The sequence below is a fragment of the Panthera leo genome, chromosome C1, assembly GCF_018350215.1.
Source record: "Panthera leo isolate Ple1 chromosome C1, P.leo_Ple1_pat1.1, whole genome shotgun sequence".
In the NCBI taxonomy this organism is placed as follows: domain Eukaryota; kingdom Metazoa; phylum Chordata; class Mammalia; order Carnivora; family Felidae; genus Panthera; species Panthera leo.
The window spans coordinates 197992312-198015028 of NC_056686.1; the positions used below are offsets into that span (position 1 = coordinate 197992312).

The 22717-nt window shown below is 34.4% G+C and overlaps 1 protein-coding gene across 1 annotated transcript in view; it reads left to right on the forward strand.

The window, feature by feature from the left end:
• The window catches only part of VWC2L (von Willebrand factor C domain containing 2 like), a 156135-nt gene that overhangs the window by 3572 nt on the left and 129846 nt on the right, over window positions 1-22717 (forward strand). The window contains exon 2 of the mRNA XM_042954174.1: window positions 18431-18560. Coding sequence (XP_042810108.1) covers window positions 18431-18560 — 130 coding nt within the window. The remainder of the gene's footprint in view (window positions 1-18430; window positions 18561-22717) is intronic.

Consider the following 22717-nt stretch of genomic DNA (forward strand, 5'->3'; position numbering starts at 1 on the left):
TCAGTAAGATTACCTTGTAGCCAAGTATAGAACTGAATGGAGGTGAAGAAAAATTAATGGCTAGGGAGGTGGGGCTGTTGCAGAAAACAGAGAATGAAATGAGCAACATGCATGTGGATAAAAACATTCAGGAAAGTCTTTAAAATAAAAATCTAAATTCCTAATATAGTCTTGATTCTACTCATTGATTTCTTCAAGTATCTCAAACTCTCAGTGATTTCTCTTCCTTGGGTGCTTGCAGTGCTGTCTTATACTTTTAACCTTTGCACCCCTGTGTAAGTCCTACTAGGCTATTTCACAACCCCATTTAAATCTCATCTCAACTGGAAAACCCTCTCTGACTGTTCCATGCTGCATCCCTGGCTGGGTCTCACAACGTTCCTCTATGTTCCCACAGCATGCTGCACATACCATTATAAACAGGAACAGAAATCATAGCCCGATACTATCAATACCTCTGTGTGTCTTACAACTTATTTCATTTCATAATAACACTACGATGGTTAAAATTTAATTAGCACTGTTTTACAGATAAGAAAACTGAAGCACCAAAGTGTAAGGTATCTATCTTGTCCAACATCACACAGCTATAAAGTAGAACTAGGATTCACACCCAGGCAGCTTGGCTGCAGAATCTAAGCTCTTCACCACTTCTACTGCCTCAATCACACTGCAATAATAGAATATTAAACTACCTGTCTCTCCCACTAGACAGTGAACTCTTTGAGGCTAGGGGACAGGGTTTTCTTCTGTTCCCAACGCCAGCAACCATGTGGACCATTCGGTGCGTTTTTGGTGAATTGACATAATAGGTCAGATCTTAATTAAACCCACAGAATAAAAAAGTTTGAGTTCCCTTAAAAATGCTTAGTTTCTTTTTGTTTGCATGTTGATCTCTTCATTTTAATTAAAGAAGCACTCAAAATTCAGATAAAGAGTGCTCTTTGGGTCCCTAAAGATGACACACATTGTTCATGTTCTATTTCCATCCTGCTTTTTCCTCCTCCTCACTACCCCTTCCTAACCAAGGCTCATCTTGGATTCCATCTCCATGCCAGTGTTACAATGACCACCCGGTTTTTTAGTTGCTCTGTCTCACTCTATACAGTTGCAAAATGTATGTCCCTACTTAATCTTTTCTGATTACTATATTCAAATGTAAATTGATCCACATGTGTCACCTGATAAGAATAATGTTATTTATAAAGAATTTTTTTCAACATTTACTGATGCAAGCTTTGAAAATGGATTTCTCTCTACTATTTTAGAAAACTCTAAAATTTCCAGCATTCTGGTAATATTGTATTAAGATAAAGGTCACTGTGTAGTAGGTTCTCTCATCTTTCTTTTATGTATATCCAGGCAAAGTGATACTGGAACCTACTTCTTAAGACATAAGGAGTATAAATAATAAATTACAATAGCGTTTCATAAAAAAAAAAGAAAGTTGATTGGAAACACAGACTCTATCAGCTTTGGCTCTGTGCTTAACTATGTCATGCTGAGTTTCCCAAAGGGAGAAATGATTTATTTTGCTCAGTATTTTTATAACTCCCATTCAGGAAGAATTAGCCTTTTTTGGATTTTTTTTTTATTTTTTAGTACTTTAAAAACTTACACTGATTTAGTGTATATGTAGCTGCAAGAGATCTTACTTCAGCCTTTGCATAGCCAGCCTCATTTTAAAGTGATTTTCTGTAGGCAACACCCAGTGTCCCTAACTCAGGATCTGGATTTGCCCACCACATGCCTTCCTCTGTAGGCACTGGCCTCAGTGCTTCTCCCACTATGAACCGAAGGTAGTTGGTCAAGCAGCTGATTTTTATTTTTAAAGGACTTAGTGTGATTATTTTCTCATGCTGCATATTTTGTATATATGTTGTCGCTTTAAGAAAGCATGTTTTCAGGCTGGGATAAGCGGCCTAGTTTTTGCCCAAGATTTTGTATTTAATATTTAAATCTTGAAGAAAGCAGCAATGTGGACAGAAAAGTGATCACTTGGAGTATTGTGTCAAATCACCACACCTATAATGTCAATGCCAGGTAAGGTTTAGAATTGACTTGCCTTCAATGGGTATGTTCGTAGGAAGACAGGTTTTCCAGGTTTCTCATTAATCTGTGCCCCCCCCCCCCATCATTAACATCCAATATGGTGATACTAAATATGTAAAAGTGTTTGGATAGAAAGGATTTTTGAATTTAGGTCTGGGAGATTTATTTGATGTCAGTTTGTTTTAATATGGGTAAAGAATGGAAGGCAACACGTACTAGGAGCTAATGATCAAATATATGAAAAAAAAACAGGAGAAAATGGAAGCTATGAAGAAAGCTCAATTGAGTGACTGAGTTAACACTTTACAGAAACACAATTCTCTGCATCCCACCCACCCCCTGCCATTGTATCAATTTCTATGAAAGGCACAGAAACTAAGATTTCTGCACTAAGTAATGGGGTACAAAATACATCTGTCCAGAGATGTGAGGGTTGCAGTTATTTTAATAACAGAAATAGGTAGATTTTGAAAATATGAGTGGGATTTTAAAAGATTCTTTCCAAAAGATTAACTATTAAATGGTTAATGGAGTTACCAGGGGCATTTGTACGATTCCACCAAAAAAGGTCCTAGAAAACATCGTAATTTCATACAACAAAGATAATTGAGGATCTTTGTTGAGAAGTTGAGAAGACTAACTCCTAAACCTGCTGACTCTGTAAAATACAGTTTGTTTTGCAGAGCATGTTGGCGGGTTTTAATGTTAAAATTGCAGTTAAGTGAATTCAGGAATGGCTTAGCCTTTCAAGTTGCTACAAAATATCAAAAATTAAGTAATGCTAATCAGTAATGCCTATTGCTCATCTGAGTGTCAGCCCCAGCATGTGGAACAGACTCAAAGTGGGTATTCTCCATGGGGAATTCCCATCTTTGTAAGCAAATGTGGAAGCTCTACTTAATTTGTTCAAATCTCTGACCAATTTCAAAGATTAGAAGTTAATTTTGTTAAAATTTAAATTTATAAAATTCCTCTCACCCTTTCATTTTTTTTACACTGTGCTCACTTGGCATTTTTAGTTCTATAGAACTTCCCTAAATGGGAGTAGATCAGATTTTTAAAATCATTTTATTTTTTCAAAAGCTTGTGATAATTGGGAATGATCCTTTCCTTTGAACACATTTAACATGAGGGAGTACAATTGTAAGATTATATGGCTTCCAAGTTAACCCGTGGATGGGGTGAAATAATCTGTTTCCAGTCAGCAAAAGTCTCTTGCTTTAAATTTTAAGGGAATTAATGGTCAGCTAGCCCTTTGGATAGCTGTACGTAAGAATAGTTTTTCATGCTCACCCACTGGTATTTATTGCTGTCCTTCATATTACAAGATGCTGCTGTTAATGGTGATAACTGTGTGATAAGTATGACTACAGAGATTTGTGACTGGGCTTCTGTGCCCTGTGTACAGGGGGTGATCGGTGTTTGATTTGCAGTCACATCCGAGATTTGCAGAGCTTGTCACTGTTAGTGATTACCCCAGACTTGAGGTCAGCCATCAGCTGTTTACAGACATCACTGGCCGTTCCTTACTCTCTAATAGTGTGAGAAAATGAAACCGAAAAGAGAGACCTGGTAGTCTCCCTTTCAGACTTTCACTCCAATTGTACATGATTTTGGAAATGTTCAAAATCTGTCCATTTTTAATGGTGGTTTTACTCACTGTGAAATATGTAATCTGTCAATGGTATGACATCAGCAAGGATAATTTTTTTCTGTTATTTTACATCTTATTTCATAGCTCAGGTCTCATATTTTATGCAAATTATGTAGATACTCTAATACATACCTTCGCAATAGAAATTGTTCCATACATGCATTGATTTGTGGTGTGTGTGTGTGTGTGTGTGTGTGTGTGTGTGTGTTTACGTGTGTGTGTGAAAGAAATTTGAGGGACCAGGAGTGTTCTTTCTTTAAGAAAAATCTTACTTTAAGATTAGGTAAATCCTTTTTTCTACTCCTCCTTATTCTCCCTGACCATATTTTTGCTTAGTTTTGTTTTCCTACAGCTTGATTTATACATCAGGCAGTGTGTTTTATGAAGGACAGCACAAGAAAAACTTACTGGTTTATTTTTTTAGTTGTATTTTGCCAAGCTTTCCAGGAAGAGCTTGAAACAAATAACTAAGAGACAGTTTGAAGTGATCAGTAGGTTGGCTTATCCAGAGCATCTTTTTCAAAAATGGCCATTATTAATTGGGGACTGGCTTATTTTAGAGTCTGTACTTTGGACTTTTATCATCACTGCTGATTAGCATCAGTAATTTCACTCCAACACACCTCCATTGTCAATTTCCTTGACTCTAGCCTGCTGTATAGAATATATCACAATAAAGCTTTCTTTGAAAGGATTTAATGACACTATGAAAAGAGTGAATAAAGTACTAAAGTAACAAGAAAAATCATTCATCCCCTAAAAAAGTTTTCAGATATTATTTTATGCCTGTATAAAGCTGTCTAAAGTGGAAAAAAGTCCAATGAACACAACTTTTAATTTTCCCCCCATTATGTATGTGACCATAAACAAAACCCAAATAAGTTTAATTGTTATAACTAACTATAGGGTAGATGCAATAATGTCATCATATACATCTTATGAAAAATTAATTGTATTGGGAACTTGAAAATTATAGTATTACATATCAATTTTTAATTAACAATTCTACCTGCTTATAGATTTTTTTGTGTTTTTTTTAATTAAACATTACTTGTTTGGTACTTTTCAATCCTTTTAATATTGACCTTTGACTACCATTGTTACTTCTTGGTATGAGACTAGCTTTCTAGTATATGAGTTTGTGTACATTCTCCTATTTATAAAGGCAAGCATTATGTTTTGGGGTTTTTTTGTAGTGAAGATCCTTCCTACTTTTAAGAGTTGATTATAGAATTTTTGATCTAAAAAAGAACTTTGAAATTATTTTGCTTACCTTCCTTATTTTACAGATGATAAAACAAAGGACAACTGAAACTTATTGAAAAGACCATAATGACATAGCTCATTATTTGCAAAGGCAATATTAATATGTTGCTTTCCTGTGGTCTTTTTTCTACATTTTACTATGTTCAGGTTTAACAAGAAAACATCACTCATTTGCATCTTCCTTTCCAATAAATGTGTTGGATGCAAAGATTTATTTCAGCTAATTGTCTATAGAAATGTGATATCAGGACATATCACCATGACAACACAGAGTTACAAGTAGACAAGAACAATAAAATATTGGCATATCTAAAATCAGTCTTTGACATAGATAGAATACAATTTGTAAAAGAAATCTAAGTTTGCAAAGGCTCTGATAAAAGGGGACCCCCGTTAAAAATGAAAAATTCTATAATTAAACCAAATAATATAGGCCAAATTAAAATAAAATCCCATCAGATTAACAGTGCCTGTTTATTTTCATGGATACTACTTTATACTAGGAAGTAACAAAGGAACTAAACTAGCTGTTCTTGCCATGTATTTAGTGATTTTAGGAACTGAGGACTCATGTTCTCGATTTTCTCACTCTGCAAGCACCTGCCTTTCACTATGAGACACTATGAGACAGGAATGGAATGTGAAAAATGGATGAGGTATGCAAAACTCTCTAGTTCCATGGCATTAGAACAAAGAAATATTCGTAGACTGATGTATGCTCAGTATCATCTCAGGAAGGAATGTTGCAAAAATTCAGATTCCTTGACCTTTCCCTCTCTGATTTGGGTTGAAATTATTTACATTTATGTTTTTCTAAAGCTTCCCAGGTAATTCTAATGATCAGCTAGATTTGGGAATCACTGTAATGATGTATGTAGCCTTTTCCAGACTTTTTTCTAGGAAACACAAGCAATGTGTGAGATTCTCAGTAAGGATTTCTGATTTTTTTTCATGGGCAAGTAAATCTGAGAAATGATTTATCCTTTAACAGTTCTTAGAAATGTGATGTGTATATTAGTGTATTGACACTGCTTGAGCATTTTAAAAGGTTTGAGAGCCAGTATGTATTATTCAACAGCGATGAGCTTGACAGGGAGGTGAAAACTGGATTTTAGAGTAGGTTCCACCCCTTAGCAGCCAAGTGACTTAGGTATATTACTCTAGCTCTGTAATAGTAGAAACTACTTGGCATACAATAAGGGATTCATAAAGGCTACTTGACATTTTTATTACTATTACCAATAAACTATATTTAATATAGGATTTTATAAATTTATGTGACAGAAGAATACTTTTTTTCTCAGAACATCTATTAACATCTTAAAGTTCATAAGAGTTCAAAGAAACACAGTTTAAGAAATACTTTACTAATGATTCACGATACCCTAATTTCTTTATTTGACTCTTATGGGCAGTTAATGATAAAAGTCTATATGTCTCAGCTCTTCCTTTATTTTTGGCTTTTTTTTAAGTTTCCAATATTGACATTAACATGATTGTTTATAGCAATTAATTTGTGCTGCATAAAACAATTTAATTGACAAAATTACCTCTCCTTCTTCATCATAATAATGCCAGCTACATATAACCAAAAATCTAAGTGATTGACACCGTATAATCCATGAGCCACATCCAACTTACCACCTGCTTTTGTAGACTTTTATCGTAAATCAACTATGATTATTCAGCTATGATTATGTATTGTCTGTGGTGGCTTTTAAGCTGTAGTGAAGAGTTGAGTAGTTGCCCCAGAGACCATATGACTCACATAGGTCAAAAATATTTACTATCTGGTCTCCTACAGAAATGCCAACCCCTGATCTATGATAAAATTATTCTTCCCTTTTACTTCCCTCATATTGTGTTGTCATCAAATCTTTCCAATCTTTATTCTTTGAAGGTTAAACATTTTGGATACTGATAGATATAGGTCCAACTTCACTTATAGGTGGTCTCAGGTATCTCTTTTCACATATGTAACTTTAAAAAAGCATTTAGATTTGCCTATTATAATTGTTGTTATACATACTTGGCAACAATATTAAGTCATATATCTCTGCACATTTGCCTTCAAGCAGTACAGCTTTGTTGTTTGCATTGATGAATAATAATTTAATAACTTTCCACTTACTGAGAATTCTCAGATGAAACAGATAAGCAAAGATGATACAAACTTCCATTATTTTGATCTCCCTCGTGTTCTCCTTTGATAGTGTGACAAGTAGGTATTTTTAATTTAATGTAATATAATAAATATACTTCCTGTGATATTAATAAAAGAAAATATGTATATTATCTTCTTAGGTATTCAGTTCATTATTATATCTTATCAATTCAACTCACATAACTCATTACTTGATTTCATTAAGTATTCTAAATATCATCTACATGTGAAGAAGTGGTAGGTTTTGTAGAGTTGTACCAAAATGTGTAAGATATAAATCTGACCCTCAAAATTCTCCTAGTCTATCAAAGGGAATAATACAGTTACAACTAATAGCAGGTGGCCTGTGACGACTGTACTAGAAATTCATACGAAGAAAGGAGGAATTTAGTCTGGAAGGCTTAAGAGTGGGGATTTCAGCACACTGAAAGTATTTTAGACAAAAATTGGGACACCGGCAAAAGTAAGTACAAAGCACATTCAGAGACAAATGACTCAACCCAAGTGGCCAGAGCATAAACTGTAGAGGAGCAAAACATAAAAGAGTGAGAAAGGAACACAGGTCCAGCTCATGATGTGAACGTCAGGCCATAGAGCTTTGGCCAAAGCCTGGGTTGAGCAGGGAGCCACAAAGGGACTCCAGTGAAGAAGTGACACAACCAGATCTGTGTCCAAGGCAAAGCAAATAATAGTTGACAATTTTATAAAATATTTTGCATGTGTGATCCCTCAAGAGTTATTTCATTCCAAGATATTTTTATTCTTATTTTATGAGAAAGAAGGATTTCTGACTAATTCTAGTGCTCTTCTCATTATACCTGACCAGCTGCCACAAGTTCACTAAGGATGCTTTTCAAGACATAGTAGAGATGGCTTCATTTTCATGTGAGTGTCTACACGCCCTATATTCTCCAACAGGTGTTCAACTATAATGCTGAGATATTTCATATTTCACTATGAAGAAAATGTATACATGCTAGGATGAGGAAAATTCTTACCCTGCTTCATGTTTTAGAGGGCTCAATTTCTTTCATTTTAAAAACTCCCATTGCCATGAAGAAGTGTGAGTCTAAGGCACCTTCCAGTCCATTAATAAATAATAACACCTGCATTCTGAATGCTGTGAGAACCACCCAAGAATATTTTTGCAAATTTAGAGGGTTTTTCTACATTTTTACATCTGTGAAATACAAATTTAAAAACAACAACAACAAACCACGGACTTTGATAATGATTTTGCCGTCTTGGAAATACCATAGTTACTACAAAAACTTCCAGTGGTTACCAAATTAAGTCATTTTTCTTTATAGTGAGAGAACAGCCACAGCTCTCTGGAACTCCACTTATTTTCACCATATATTAGTTTTATTTCCCCTTCCTAAATGTGACAGGGAAAAAAATTAAATATATTCAGCCTAACTTTAATTTTTCCCCAACATTAAAAATAAAATCCTACTAAAATAGCAAACCTTTGACTGCTGAGATTTAGAAAGCTTCATTAGGGAGAAAAAGGACAATCACAGAGAATTTTCCTTTAGTTAGTTAATGAGACCCTAGGACATTCACACTGAAGCTAGAACATACCTAAATCAAGATTCAAAACAAGGTGAGCTAAAGTTACCCTGTTAAAAATCTGTTTGGACCAAGAATCTGATTAAATATTGGAGTTTCATCTCAGTAAACAAGAACCTAATTAACTATTTAAAAATGTTTCCCAATGTCATCCTCATCTAACCACAGTATGAGTGCATACATTGCTACATTTTAGAGATGCAACCCAAATTGCTTTTAAAACTCTAAAAGATATATTCCTTACAAATTCAATATTTCAAAAACCTTATAATTGAAATAATCATGCCATAATTTAATAAAAACAATTTATGATCAATATATTCCCTTGATAAATACATGACCATTGAAAATGGATGGAGAGAAATATAAATAATAAATACATACATACATACATACATACATACATACATACATACATACACTGGTCACACTGAAAGCCATAACAATGAGGGTCTTTTAAGCAAGGCTACATAATTTGCATATTATATCATTTCCTTTCATTCTCCTAAGAATCTAGTGATGCAATTTGAGCCCTGTTAATATTATGTTATTATTACCTCCACCTGACAAATGAGAAAACCCAGTTTCAAGTAATTTAAGATAAATCAACACTCTTTGATGGCAGGAGGTGAGTTCCAAGTGTGCTCATTCCACAGGGTTATATGGCCGAACTGCACTAGGCATTAGTACTAGCTATTGTTATACACAGTTTCAAAACTGACGGTTTTGGCTGCACCCTGCATAAAACCAATACACACTAAAGTCAAAGGTTTATCAAGAAATTAGTCAAGACTTTTTAAATTAAAATATACTCTCATATTATTGCCCATAAGCCATCTCAACATAATTTTGTGGAATGAGGTAGGCTATGAATTAAGCATCAAATAATGAAGTAGAACATTGAGAAGGAAATTGCTGTTTGGACTTAAAATTGGAAACTAATATATTTTATTATTAGCAGTTATAAAGTACTTCACTGTATTAATTTTCAATTACTGCCTTTTCATAATATGTAAAAGTATAATGTTGCCAACAAATGGAAAAGCAACAAAAGACTTCAACTTTTAGTACATTTTTGCCCAGAGAAATTCTGAGACAGTGGCAAAGAGAGACTTCTGAACTAAGTCTGATTGGTACTCCCAATACAAATGGAATTGGTTGTTCTAGGCCTAATATTTTCACATCCTACACCCTGAAAAGCCCTGAGTTCAGTGACAACCATGCAAAACACCTCCTTTCAATGTTTCTCATAGAACAGGCCTGGTCTTACGTGTCTCTTAACATGATTCTTTCAGGTTGTAGAATTCTAACGGTAATGTATTCTCCCCCACGCACACATGGCCCTGTTTTAATGCTAGTGTAGATGACTGGATTTTAACTGATATCAACAATCTGTTCTTTTTAGTGTCGACAGGAAAGTTTTGAAGCTATACAGTTGTTCATTTTTTTTCCTATCGCATAAATAGGTGATAAGTGGAGAATCCTTACCATGGAGACATACGGGCTGTAGTCAACATATTCTGTTCATCGTCAAGGGTCTTTAATGTATCAAAGCCAAAAGTCAATCCAGCTTATCAGTGAAGGACTAAAGGCTGTTGCTTTTCTAGGCTATTTCACAAGGATAGGGGTGACACTTTATCAAAATCTTTACTTCACTGTGAATCTTCTAGCCTTCATCTATATCTTTGGGTTCTCCTTTGAAGACTCTAGTAGAGGCAGCTAACACATTCTTTCTTTTTTTCTTAAATATACACTGTTATTTCCTTAATAAGTATACTTTGCCTATTTAAAAAATACATCTGTGATTGTAACTCAAGAAAGATATTTTTGTTTACATTCTCTTTCTCTACAGTTTATTTTCCTGTGTGCTATTCTTCATATTTCAGAAAAAGCTGGGTTTTATTGTCATGAAATTCCTTGAATATATTCAGAAGAAAAATATTGGTTCTATATACCATCAGCTTATTAGAATAGGTAGTATGTAACTATAGACTTGCCTGCTCTTAAAAATAAGCCAAAATACATTTAAATAAATTTTTAGGAAAAAAAATTTTTCAGAGAAAAAAATCATTAATATAATGCCACTGTTGTGTTGCAAATATAACGGTAAGTTTCTTTTTTTTTTAATTTTTTGATGATTTACTTTTGAGAGAGAGAGAGACACAGAATCCAAAGGAGGCTTCAGGTTTTTAGCTATCAGCTCAGAGCCCCACATGGGGCTTGAACTCATGAACCACAAGATCATGACCCAAGCTGAAGTCAGACACTTAACTGGCTGAACCACCCAGGTGTCCCTATAATGGTAAATTTTAAGACCGAGTGAACATTTTTTATACTTGATAAATAATAACTTTAGATTGGATATTTCATCAACTTCTTTGCAATATTATTGTGTTTTACATTAGGGTCAGAATAAATAAAAATAAAAATAGAAAGATTAACTCCAATAATTCTATCCTCCTTATAATAGGTCCATAGGACCTTATAATAGGTCCATCAGTTATTTTTATGAAAAATAATTTGTTTTACAAAATCAAAACTTATTTCTATAGATATTTCTTTTTCTAGACTGTCATTTATTAAGGACAGGCTACATATATAGCTCATCTTGGTATACTTTATATACCTTATCTTATATATGCTATGCATTTAATAGATATACTCAATAAATTTTTAAATTCATATATCTTATTTCTGATTTTTAGTTTATTGTCTACATAGTATATTATATCTACATGGGCAAAGCTGTGTGTACTCCTTACAATCACCTGGCTAAAATGTTTGTTTTCAAAAAACATAAAGCGGTTTTTGATAGATAACTGAATAATAATATTCCATAATGTATTATCAAAGTACCAACTTCTTAGACAAAGCCAGAACAGTTATTATTTAACTTGTTACTCAAATGATAACATCATACACATTTGCTGACAAACTGAGGTTATTTAGAAAACTCTATGCATCCAGTTTTCTGTTTACTTCAGTAGTATTAAATTCTTAAAGAAATTCCAGCTCTATATTCATAATTTGGTAAGACTTACAACCTCAGTGTTTCAAATGTGCTCCAATCAATAGGGCAGATCACTGAAGAAATCACTACAGTCCCATTTGATGCAGGACACTGAGGAGCATTTTAATCACTGGTGCAATGGGTTTTCTTTCAGAGGATTGTGAATTTTGTTTAAAATCCATTGGCTGTATTGATTATTAGGTGACATCTGCCGCATGCAAATTACTGGCTACAGTAGTGGCAATGGATGCTAAATACTCTTGTACTCTGTAATTTAATGTATATTTTAATGAAGTGAACAGTGAGATTCCTGACAGGCATCAGCAACTTTGAAATAGTATTCCAAATTTCTCATACAGTTTGAAAGTAATGAGATTTGTTCCATAAAGTGATAAAATTTATGCCATAAATTATCTCTAAAAGAAGAGTGCTTCTTAAAGCAGTATCTTTTCCTTGGTGGAGATCAAATTTTAAATTGTTGTTTAATGGGAAGTTTTTAGAAGAGCAATCTGAGCTATATTCTCTCTGATAATTTTTTGCCAATATTATCAAATAAATGGAGTACCATATGGTATGAAAAGCCTAATATCACTTGGTCAGAAGGAAAGCCATTGATATAGCAGTGTGCTAAAACTTGGCAGTAGAATACTGTATTCATTCACCACTTCAGCCTTCAACAATTCATGGGAGGCTTTCTAGGAATCAAGCTTTGTTCCTTTGTTTGTGTTTTGTTGGACTTTGTAATCTAAGTCATCCCTTAGGAAAATGGATTTGTTTAAAATCAGGATTGTTGTATTTTTTTCCTTAAAAATAGTTTATATTATACTAAAATCATTTTGTCTAAAAGGCAACCATTAAACTTAACACACATTATAAAATGAGACTAGCTTTTTCACAGACTCCTGAGGAATTCCTCTGTATGTATTCTTACCCTAAATTTAGTTATCATGGTATTTGCTAGTGCAATAAGTCTATAATTATCCACTGCGAGAGTCTAGTCAATGGAGTGCTTGAAGGTTGATTTAACTTGTGATCCACATGGTGGGTAATGTGAATTTCAAATTGCCTTTAAAAAGTAAGTTTATGTTCATTGTCATAATATTGTAACCCAGATACTCATTTGATGACTCATAGTCAGGAACCTTTCCCCACAAAGTGCCCTTTATAATATTTAAATAAAATGCAAGTATGTTATCGAATCAGAATCCTATCCATGAATGATTAACATAGATGAAGCTGCCCAAGAAGTATGGCTTTACAAATAAGAAAACATAGGTTATGCATAAATGACTTGTATATGTTAACAAATATTTGTTAAGTATCTATCATGTGCTAAGATATCTTCTTGGTGCTGAGTATAGCAATGAACAATATACTATAAGAAGCTTATAATGATAGGGAAAGCAGATAAAAATAAATAAACGTATACTCAAACCAGTAAGATAACCTCATGCACTGATGAGAGTTCTGAATAGGCAGTGTGATGGAGAAGGATGATGGAAAGATATCAGGGAAGAGCTCCTTGGAAAAAGGGCATTTGAGTTGACATCTAAATGCTAAGACATCAGGGAAGGAAAACAGGTTTGTTGCTTTTCATTTTTTCTTTTCCTTTCCCTAAGTGATTTATGATGATCATTTTAATGGTTCACAATTAGTCTTTATCTAGAGACTTCTAACAACAATTTTTCTTCAATATGTTTCTGACATGATTAATTCTATTGGTTCACACATTCTCCCTCTGACCTGCAACAAACCAAGTTCTATAAAACTTCACTGCAACCACCTCTGTAATCAGATTCCACTTTGAACAAGAAAAATAACCTAAATATTCTTTTAAATCTAGTCTTATGCTATCGTTCAATTTTACACTTTTTTCAAAACACCATCAATAAGTTTGCAAGTGAATAATAATATTATAATTTGTCTTACACATTTAATGTGCTTCACAGTAACTCTGTGAAATTGGTAATACTGTTATTCCCATTTTATAGATTAAGAAACTAAGGCACAGAAAGTTTATCTAATTTTCCAAAGATTCACAGCCAGTGATAAAGCATCAGAGACCAGAAGTTCTAAGTACTAAGGCTATAGAGAAGTGTCTTCTAACCATGATATCACAGCCATCCAAACAAAGCCAACTAAAGGAAATATTGTTTTTCTAATTTTCCAAATGCAGAGTTTTCCAACTTGTAAGAAAACTATTGTAAACTTCATCAAATTAAAATAGTAAACTGAACACTGCTATGCCCTTGTCACTTTGAGAATTGAATTTGGGTAACAAATCTGGTAGGCTGTGACTATTTCCTCATGGGAGCTCTACAAACAATTCCAGTAACAGCCTCCACATAAATAATGATGCCACAAGGTACGGTGATATAAACCAAACATCCAGACTTTCCTCAGATATGGAAAGTAAGCCAGTGTACTCAGAATCCAAAATAAATGTGCATTTTCTACAAACATTTTGAAAATTCTATGCAACCAGTCTGTATTAACATGTTCTCATAATCCTACATTGACTCTTAGTGATGATTTACCTCACTTCCAAATTTTCACAGAGAGCATATTTGACAATTTTTCTGGAGTTACTCAATTATTCTAGTAAGCTAAGTTACTAGTTTCAGGCTACTTTCTCTATTTCAAAAAATCATGGAGCATTCTACTATTCTCATGGTTCTGGCACATCCCTTTCAATTTTCTAAGAATTCTCAAAAACCACAGACAATGGCATTGGGATTTTAGCTTCAAGGTCTTCAAAAGTTAACCATTGAAAAAACTGATGTGTATTGTCATATTTCCATTCTCTAATACCAAGGAGAAAAATTTGGATTCCAATTACCTAAATCAATTTTTTTAAATCCCCTTTTATTCTATTAATCAGAAAATAAATAAATATATGTATCTAGTAGGAAACCCCGTTGAAATTTGGGGGCAGCTGGGACAGCATTTGGATTTGCCATGCAAATATATTCAGTGATAACAGGAAGTACAGATAAAATGCATGTTTCTACTTAAACAGAGTCCACATTAGATATTCAAAAACCCTAAGCAGGAGGTGTACAGATTCATAACAGACATAAAATTATCAGATTATCTAATACATGCATTAATACATTTGGCTTCTAATCATAATTTTAATTAAAATTTATGTAAAGGTATATATAGTGAATGTTACTTTATTTTCCAAAGCTTTCACAGAAATGACATGTTCTGTGAGATTTCTTAGAAAAAAGATTTTTCTTGTATAAAATTTTAGGATGGTGTCATTTAATCATGTTACTTGCCAAATCTCTAGCTGACAAAAGTCACTAGTTGTAATTTCACATGTTCTTCTAAAAAAAAGTGAGTAAGAATAATTTTATTCCAAGTACTTACTCTGTTCCTGTGTTCCTCTGTTCCTCTAAGCATAGCTTTATTGTTTAATCTTTGGTTTTACAGGGACATTTTCAGATTTAATCTATAGTTTTCACATTGAAGAGCCTGATAAAAGGAAATTCGCAACCAGCTCAGCCCTTAAAGATGTAAAGATTATGGAAAGCACCAAACCTTTAAGTTTTAGGCTGCAAGGTGGGAAGGCTTTTTAAAGTAGGAACAATGCACATTGTTCATTCCCAGGGACTTCTTGCTGCTTATGCAATGTCTTTTCAGAAGTGCAGGAGAAAGCAGGGGCAGTGGAAGAAGTCAAGTTGGGCAAGAAATTACTGGTATCTGAACTGATGAATTTGTGAAAGCGAAGTCCTGATAAGGCTGGAGAAGAAAGAAGGGGCTTTAGAGTAAGGTCAAGGAGTTAAATTTGATTGAGCATCAGAGTGGGGTGGGGCACACATGGAGATGTGAGAAGAAATAGACTGAAAGAGATTATTTGCGGGAAAAAATTAATGAAAACAAAAGAGGAAATTGCATGTGTCTGACAAGAGATTCTAGACCCAGGAAGGGTGTGGTATTTGAATAAAGTCAGAGTCAGGGGAAGATTCAAAGAAAATGTCCCTCAGTGGCTAGGGTGATACTTTCATTTTTCCAATTTATGTTTCTCATTATTCAAAATCCCTTAAAATATCAGGTGTACTTTTATCACCAAGCCTTATAGTCATAGCTCTTCCTCAGAATATTTCTCAGAACTCTAGGGCATATACATCCAGTCTCCACTGGCTTCACATAGATGCCCCTGGGTCTTTACTGCACCATCATCTGTTAGTACTTCTCTCAGATACCCCCCAGTGTGGTTACGAGGCTAAAGATGCCAACGCCCCCAAGGATGTGAGCCTCAGGGCAACTTAACTTCAACCTACTATTCTTTTCTTACTAATTTACATTTGCAGAAGGTTAAAAAGCTCTATGGCTCCATAATAACCTCTTTATGCAATAAATACCCTAGTGAAATTCCCTGTTTTAGCAGAAGTATGTATCTTCCATAAATCAATTATTCAGTTCCTAATGGCTATTCCTTTGGATCTGGCCTGCATAGAGAAGGGTACAAACCACTGTAAAATGAACTACGCAAATGGGAGTACCCAGAATAGTGATTCTTGCTATCACTGGCAGGACATTATAGCAAGTACACCACCTGGGTTCAAATCCTGCCTCTGTCCCTTGCTGCCTAGGCCTAAGGAAGTTATTGACCCTCTCAGCCTATATCCTCATCTATGAGATAAAGATAATAGCAAATCTTCCTTCATAGGCTTATTATGAGAAATAAGTAAGTTGACATAGGTAAATGGCTTGGCATGATATCCAGTAGTTAATCATTTCCAAAAACATTGTTTGAGTCAGAATGGTGTCTTTAATAATCTGTTAGGAATCTAATAGTCCAATAAATCTTTCTCACAGGCCACAGTTAATTTGAGTAAACATTTTGCATTGGAAAATTTAGGGGATCTTTGGGATTTTTAATGGCTGAATCAGTCCACTAGAGTTGCACAGATCAGCCCGTGCTGCAGCAAGAATGAAGGGTCACAGCTATGGAAGGGCAGGGTGTGGAAGCCATATTAGTGGTTCTCTTTTTCTCTCATATTAACCATAAATGCACGTCAGAAGCCTATGTAAAAATTTTTTGCAATTAACGAAGGAAAGGGAGACAACTTCTGACCATTTTACTTGGGAATTTAAGATAGCACAATGGGGCTTGTGAAATAAGGAGTTAGAGCAGCAAGAATTTTCCTTTCTCACAGGATTTCTCACATTTCGCCAACAAATAATGTGCTATGGTATCAAGTCTTTTCCTTAATTTCCTGAGATTTTTCAGTAGAGGAGCTTCAGAAAAATCCCAGCCCTTAGGACGATCTAATATATTGCTTTGAGATACTACTTAACACATCTCACCACACAGTCAGGAGCTTAACTGTACCCTTCAATGAATGTATTGACAACGTTAGAAATACTTTTCCTACAGATTCTATGTCTAATTCTCTTACTCCTACTAAATCGGAAAGTAAAATAATTGAAAGCTAGCCTCTCATTCTCCAAGCAGAAAGCAAAGGTAACATTAATTTGAAAATAATTAGTTGAAAGGTTTTCACCCCCACAGGTTGAAGAAAAACAAGAGCTGATATGGACAGTAGCAACTGAGACAAAGGCAGAGAGCTTTAATTAACACAATTTGCAAGTGAGGAACTTGCAAATTGCATTTTACAATGCAAAATGTTTACCTCAAAGTGACTGTGGCCTGTGAGAAAGATTTATTGGACTATTAGATTTCCAACACAGATTGTGGCACTGTGGCATAGGACTGGAGGTAGAATGTTCTCAGAACAAATGGAATGATTTGAGAAGTAGACACTTGTATAACTTCTGAGACCTCCAAGTTTTTATTCCAGAATTCCAAACTCTGTTGCATGAGAAATGAGAGATAGAACTTGTAAACATGAGAATATCACAAAATGGTCACTGCTTGAGATTATTTGTGGTATAGGCAGTTTGTGGAAAAGAAACAAAATATCAAACTCACTTTTGGCTGGTAAGTACTGTTGAGACAAAAATTGTTTTCTGCCTGTTTTTTTTTTTCTCCTCTAAATTAATCACTTTTCAGTTCCATTTTTAGTCTTTGACTCTAACTAGTGGCTTTTTAAGTCAATTGATTTTAGTTCATTCATAAAAGCAAGCAGGAAAGATGAAAGGTATTTGCTAAATCTTTCAAGAGGCAGTACCTGAACGTTTGGATCCCAAATGCAATCTTTTCTAAAATTCATATTGGAAAAAAAAAATGCCATTTAGAGCCTAGGTTAGCTTGAAAAGGAGTTCATACAAAGGGTTAGGATGTCCATTTACCATTTTCTTGCTTCTCAGTAATCCTTTTCTTTCTTAGGAAGAAAAGTGACAAATAGCAAAAACTTACTTCACATGATCCAGTGTCATTCCTGTTTGCCAGAGGAAGGTAGGGCAATCAGTGCATCTGGAAACCAAACCAAACCAAACCAAACCAAGAGGTGACATATTAGTTGTCCCAACACTTCTTTGTAAAGTAGGAACATAAGTCATAGGAAGAGTCATCCCATAGTGCCCCAGTTGCTCATGGCAACCTGAGCTCCACACAGCAACCCACTTTGGCTTGGATATCCAGGTTGCTTTCCATTGGGGAAGAATGATCATACACATGGTAAATGGAGTTGATACAGTAAAGCCAATATAAACACTGATGTTTTATCTTCTAACAGCATATGAATGTGCAAGCATTAAGTTATAGGAGAAAAGGGGCTAATTTTAGATTTGTTCCTAGCCCTCTCCATGTGAATGGTGTCGCTGTGAGCCCAGCAATGAAGTTCACTGTGTTGTAGCAGACTGCGCAGTTCCTGAGTGTGTCAACCCAGTCTATGAACCAGAACAGTGTTGTCCTGTCTGCAAAAATGGTAAGACCATACTGCATTAGCTTTCAAAGAGGGGTTAGTGCAAAACACAAATATTCTACCACTGCCCACCATTCGATGCAAGAGCCCACTGTTTGCCTGTGGTTCTTCAATATGGGCATGGCAAATTTATACTTTTATCCCAACTTAATGTGAAAATAAACCAGCAATGGGTGCTTCACAAAGCTTTACATCTGGGGAATTAACGCTCTTATAAGCTCTGTTGTGGTACCTATTATTGACTGTTGATTTATAGGGAGGATATTAGAAAGAACACAAAACCATCTTTTTGTTATGACTTAATTTCTTTCTTTGGAAGCTATGAAGCAGTTCACCCCATTTCATAGTGCATAACCCAGGAGAGAGAGTAGGGTAAATGCCAGATCCTTGGCTTTGGGCATAGAAAAACCTTTTACTTTAAAGTTGAATTATCAAAGAAATACAAAATTCAATTATTAATGTACTTAAGTTGAAGTAAGAAAGACTAGAAGGTTTAGGGCCTTTATTGTAGGTTTTTATTACACTGGAATCTTGCTCTCACAGGAATTGGATAGAGGGAAACTTGGTTTCTAAGATTACGGGTTCCTTTTTGGTCTTCATGGAATGGAGAGGTTGAATGCAGACTGTATGTAAATCACTCAAAATCAACGTGATGCTGAAGAGAACACAGTGCAGTGCCATAGACCCAGGGCAGCATATCAGCAAAGCCAGTATCATGCTCTTCCTACTGGTCATGTGCTGCCAAAAAATAAAGCAACGCTAGGTAGCATTCCACAAATGCCCCCTCTTGGCATTAATGACTGCTTGAAAAAAAATGGCTCTAGCTCTTAATAACTGAAGTCACTCTTATACAGAATCCCTGTGCCCTTCCTTGAGTTCACAAGTGCTCATCTTCTTCTATTACTCACCTTTTTTTTTTTTTGTCCTGAATTTGCCATTATGTTAGTTCATCTGCTAATCTTTTTCTTTATAGAATTATAATTAGTAAAAGGAGGTATCCGTTTATTAAATAAAAAGCAAAAGCAGTTCTAGTTGTTTTTATAATAGTTTTCTTGTCTTGGTGTCTTCCCAAAGGACTTATAAAGAACACTTAGGACATTTTTGCAGGCACAGTTTTACCATTTTGCATCATAAGAATCCACTGAGTTGAATATGAAGCTGCTCACTTGACTTCTATTTTTACTATTATTCCTTTCATCCAACTGACCTGTGTCATAGTGACCATCTTTTCTGACTTAGAAGGTGGAAATAAATATCAACCTGAAGTCCTAACCTATAAAATATATGTAAATATATACAATTTAAGACATTATAATTTTTAAAGGATTTTGAAGAAACTGGAAAAGATACAGGGAAGAACAATAAGATGATTTAATGGTTGAAAAATAGGACCTATGAGGACAGACTGAAGGAGTTAGCATAATTTGTCCTGGAGAAGAGAAGGCTCAAGGGAGACCTAACTGTCATCAAGTATATGAATGGTTAGTCTAAAGTGGAAGAGGACCTGTTATTTTTCATTTTCTCCAAGGACAGAAGGAAGAAAAAAATCAGCTACCTAATCAATCTTTAAAAATAGGATTGACAAGTCTTTGACTGAAGACTGTTTTTTTTCTAGAAGCAACTGTCTAAACAGGTCCTTGAGGATCCTCTCTTCCCTAGGTGTCCCTGGTTGGCTTTGTTTCATATTTATGGTAAACAAAACCATGCTTATAGTTAAAAACTATCATCTGGACATATTCAGAGTACTCGCAGAATTAAAACATTCTAGACCATGTATTTAAAACACAGGGTTTACACATTCACTACCACATAATCCTAGCTACCCCACACCAAAACCTGTAATATGTCCTGAGTTAACGTTTACACCAAATGTCAAATCAGCCACTACAAATTAATCACCTTTAATTTGATGTAACCCAAGATTATTATACTTTACTCCACGTTATAGAGTAGAAATCTGTCTTCAAACGAAACCTTCTTTGTATAAAAACATATAATGAATGGACTTTAATTGTTCAATTAATTAGTTAATTCATTAGTAGCCCATTAGTATTCATGAAAAACATGTTGAGAGAACAAGATCTATTAGCTAACTTTTCCAATATTTTGTTCATGATGCACTACAAAAAGACCATTTCTGTTCCCTTTTGCCATTTCAAAGGAAACCTTTTTCTTTTCTTAATAGGGGAAATGAACCTGAATTAGACTTAGTAGGAAGATGAACTCTGATTGTAATATAACATTATGACATATTTTTTATTATTAAATAACACTAATTAGTCACTTGTGCCCAAAAAGTGAAGTATAATCATTGTCAAAGAAAAGCATATTAAAAATCACTGGAGTATCCTTATGACCACCAATGATACTATTTTACTGAGAGAACATACTGAGCCACATCTTGCTTGCTTTCTTTTTAAGCCTGGCCCAGAAAACAGAAACAGATTACCCCTGTGTGGAAGAGCCAGGATGGGGTACAGGGGAAGGGGGAGAGTAGATGTTTATTATGACAGAATACAACTGGAACAATTTCTTAAATTTCCAACACATAGTAAGCCTTCCTTATTCTATACAAGAGTAATTTTCCTATTATAATGTAAACTGTTTCTTAAAGTATGCCACCATTGTCTTAGATTGAAAAAAGGATAAAAATCTACCCTATGGATTCAAGGTACAGGCAATAGATCTTAATTTGTAAACAGTCCTATAACATTTTCTACATTTTCTTAAATCTTCATAAATATTGTAAATGTTTAGTTTGCATAAGTGCTGATTATCTTAGCTGCCAAATACTTTGTTTTTGCATACTAAAATCAATTTTTCTGCCTTCCTGAATTATATAACTTGCCAAGAGCAAGAGGCTTTAAAGATATAAACAAAAGTTTAAAATGATAGAATGTACCACACCTGACCTTAAAACTCAATATTCAGCTAATATAAAAATCTTCATTCTCAGATTACTTAAGAGCAAATAGAATAAGGAAATACAATAATATATACATGTTTTTCCCAGAAAACATTGGTTTACCAATGAAAATGTAACAATTATCTTTAAATTTATTTTTAACATTATAAAGTACAAAGTAATATGCTCCCTAGCTCATACAGTGATGGCCTCTCTTTATTCTCCATAATATAATTTGTAAGAATACATTTAAAGACATATACTAAAAATTTTTTCTGATAATATAACAAGAGAGAATTTTTGATTTCCTGGTCTTAATGATTACCTCCAGCAAGATTACCAGGGGTTATCAATAATTATAGCCAAGCTATAAACTCCATTCTTACTACAGTTAGTTTACCATCAAGAAAATACCATCAATTGTCTGAAAAAATAGAAACATTCAGGAAAAATGTGAATGACTGGACACACACAAAATAAGAGGAGAAAGAGATGCTTTTTTATTTGGCAAGGCCTGGAGGGAACTGACAAAGGAATCTATTGTTTTTTAAAATGTTATTAAACATTTGCTTCTCCCTCCTCTGTATATCTGCAAGAGCTAGCAATCCAAATGCCTTCTTGAAAAATATATTTCCTGACTGTCCATCTTTCCCCAAGATTGTGTTACTTTGACCTGTCTTTCAGCCTGAGTCCTTCCTGTGTGAATTAATGAATATTCTTTATGGTTTTGTCTTTATAGTATAAAAAAGTAAAGTAGCACAGCATTTGCTTGAAGAAAACATTCTAGTTTTGAGTGACAAATATTTCAAATCTTTGGTCACTGACCATACATTTTATTAAAAAAATATTTGTGCATTAGAGCATCCTAATTGCACTTTTTACATTTGATCAGCCAGTATGTCAGTGAGTTCCATGTTTTCACTGGGATAGTCAGTCATTATTAATGGTTCTGAAGGAAAAGTCACTTCATGAAAAATTGGAATGGACAGAAAGCATCCACAAAATCCTCCATACCCATTGAGTGAGAAGATTCCATATCCTTGCTAACTAAACTGATGTTGCCATAGGCCCTATTCAAATATTTAACTCCTTTTCCCTTATCCCCTTCTAGTTTAGTAGTGATACAAATAAGACAGGAAACAGACCCACCAAAAGGGAAAATGGAAAGGAAGAAGCCAACAAAAGGGATGGGCAGTGCACAAATGAGAGAGAGAGGGGACCTTAGAGGTGTTTGGGAGCAAACGTTTGACACATG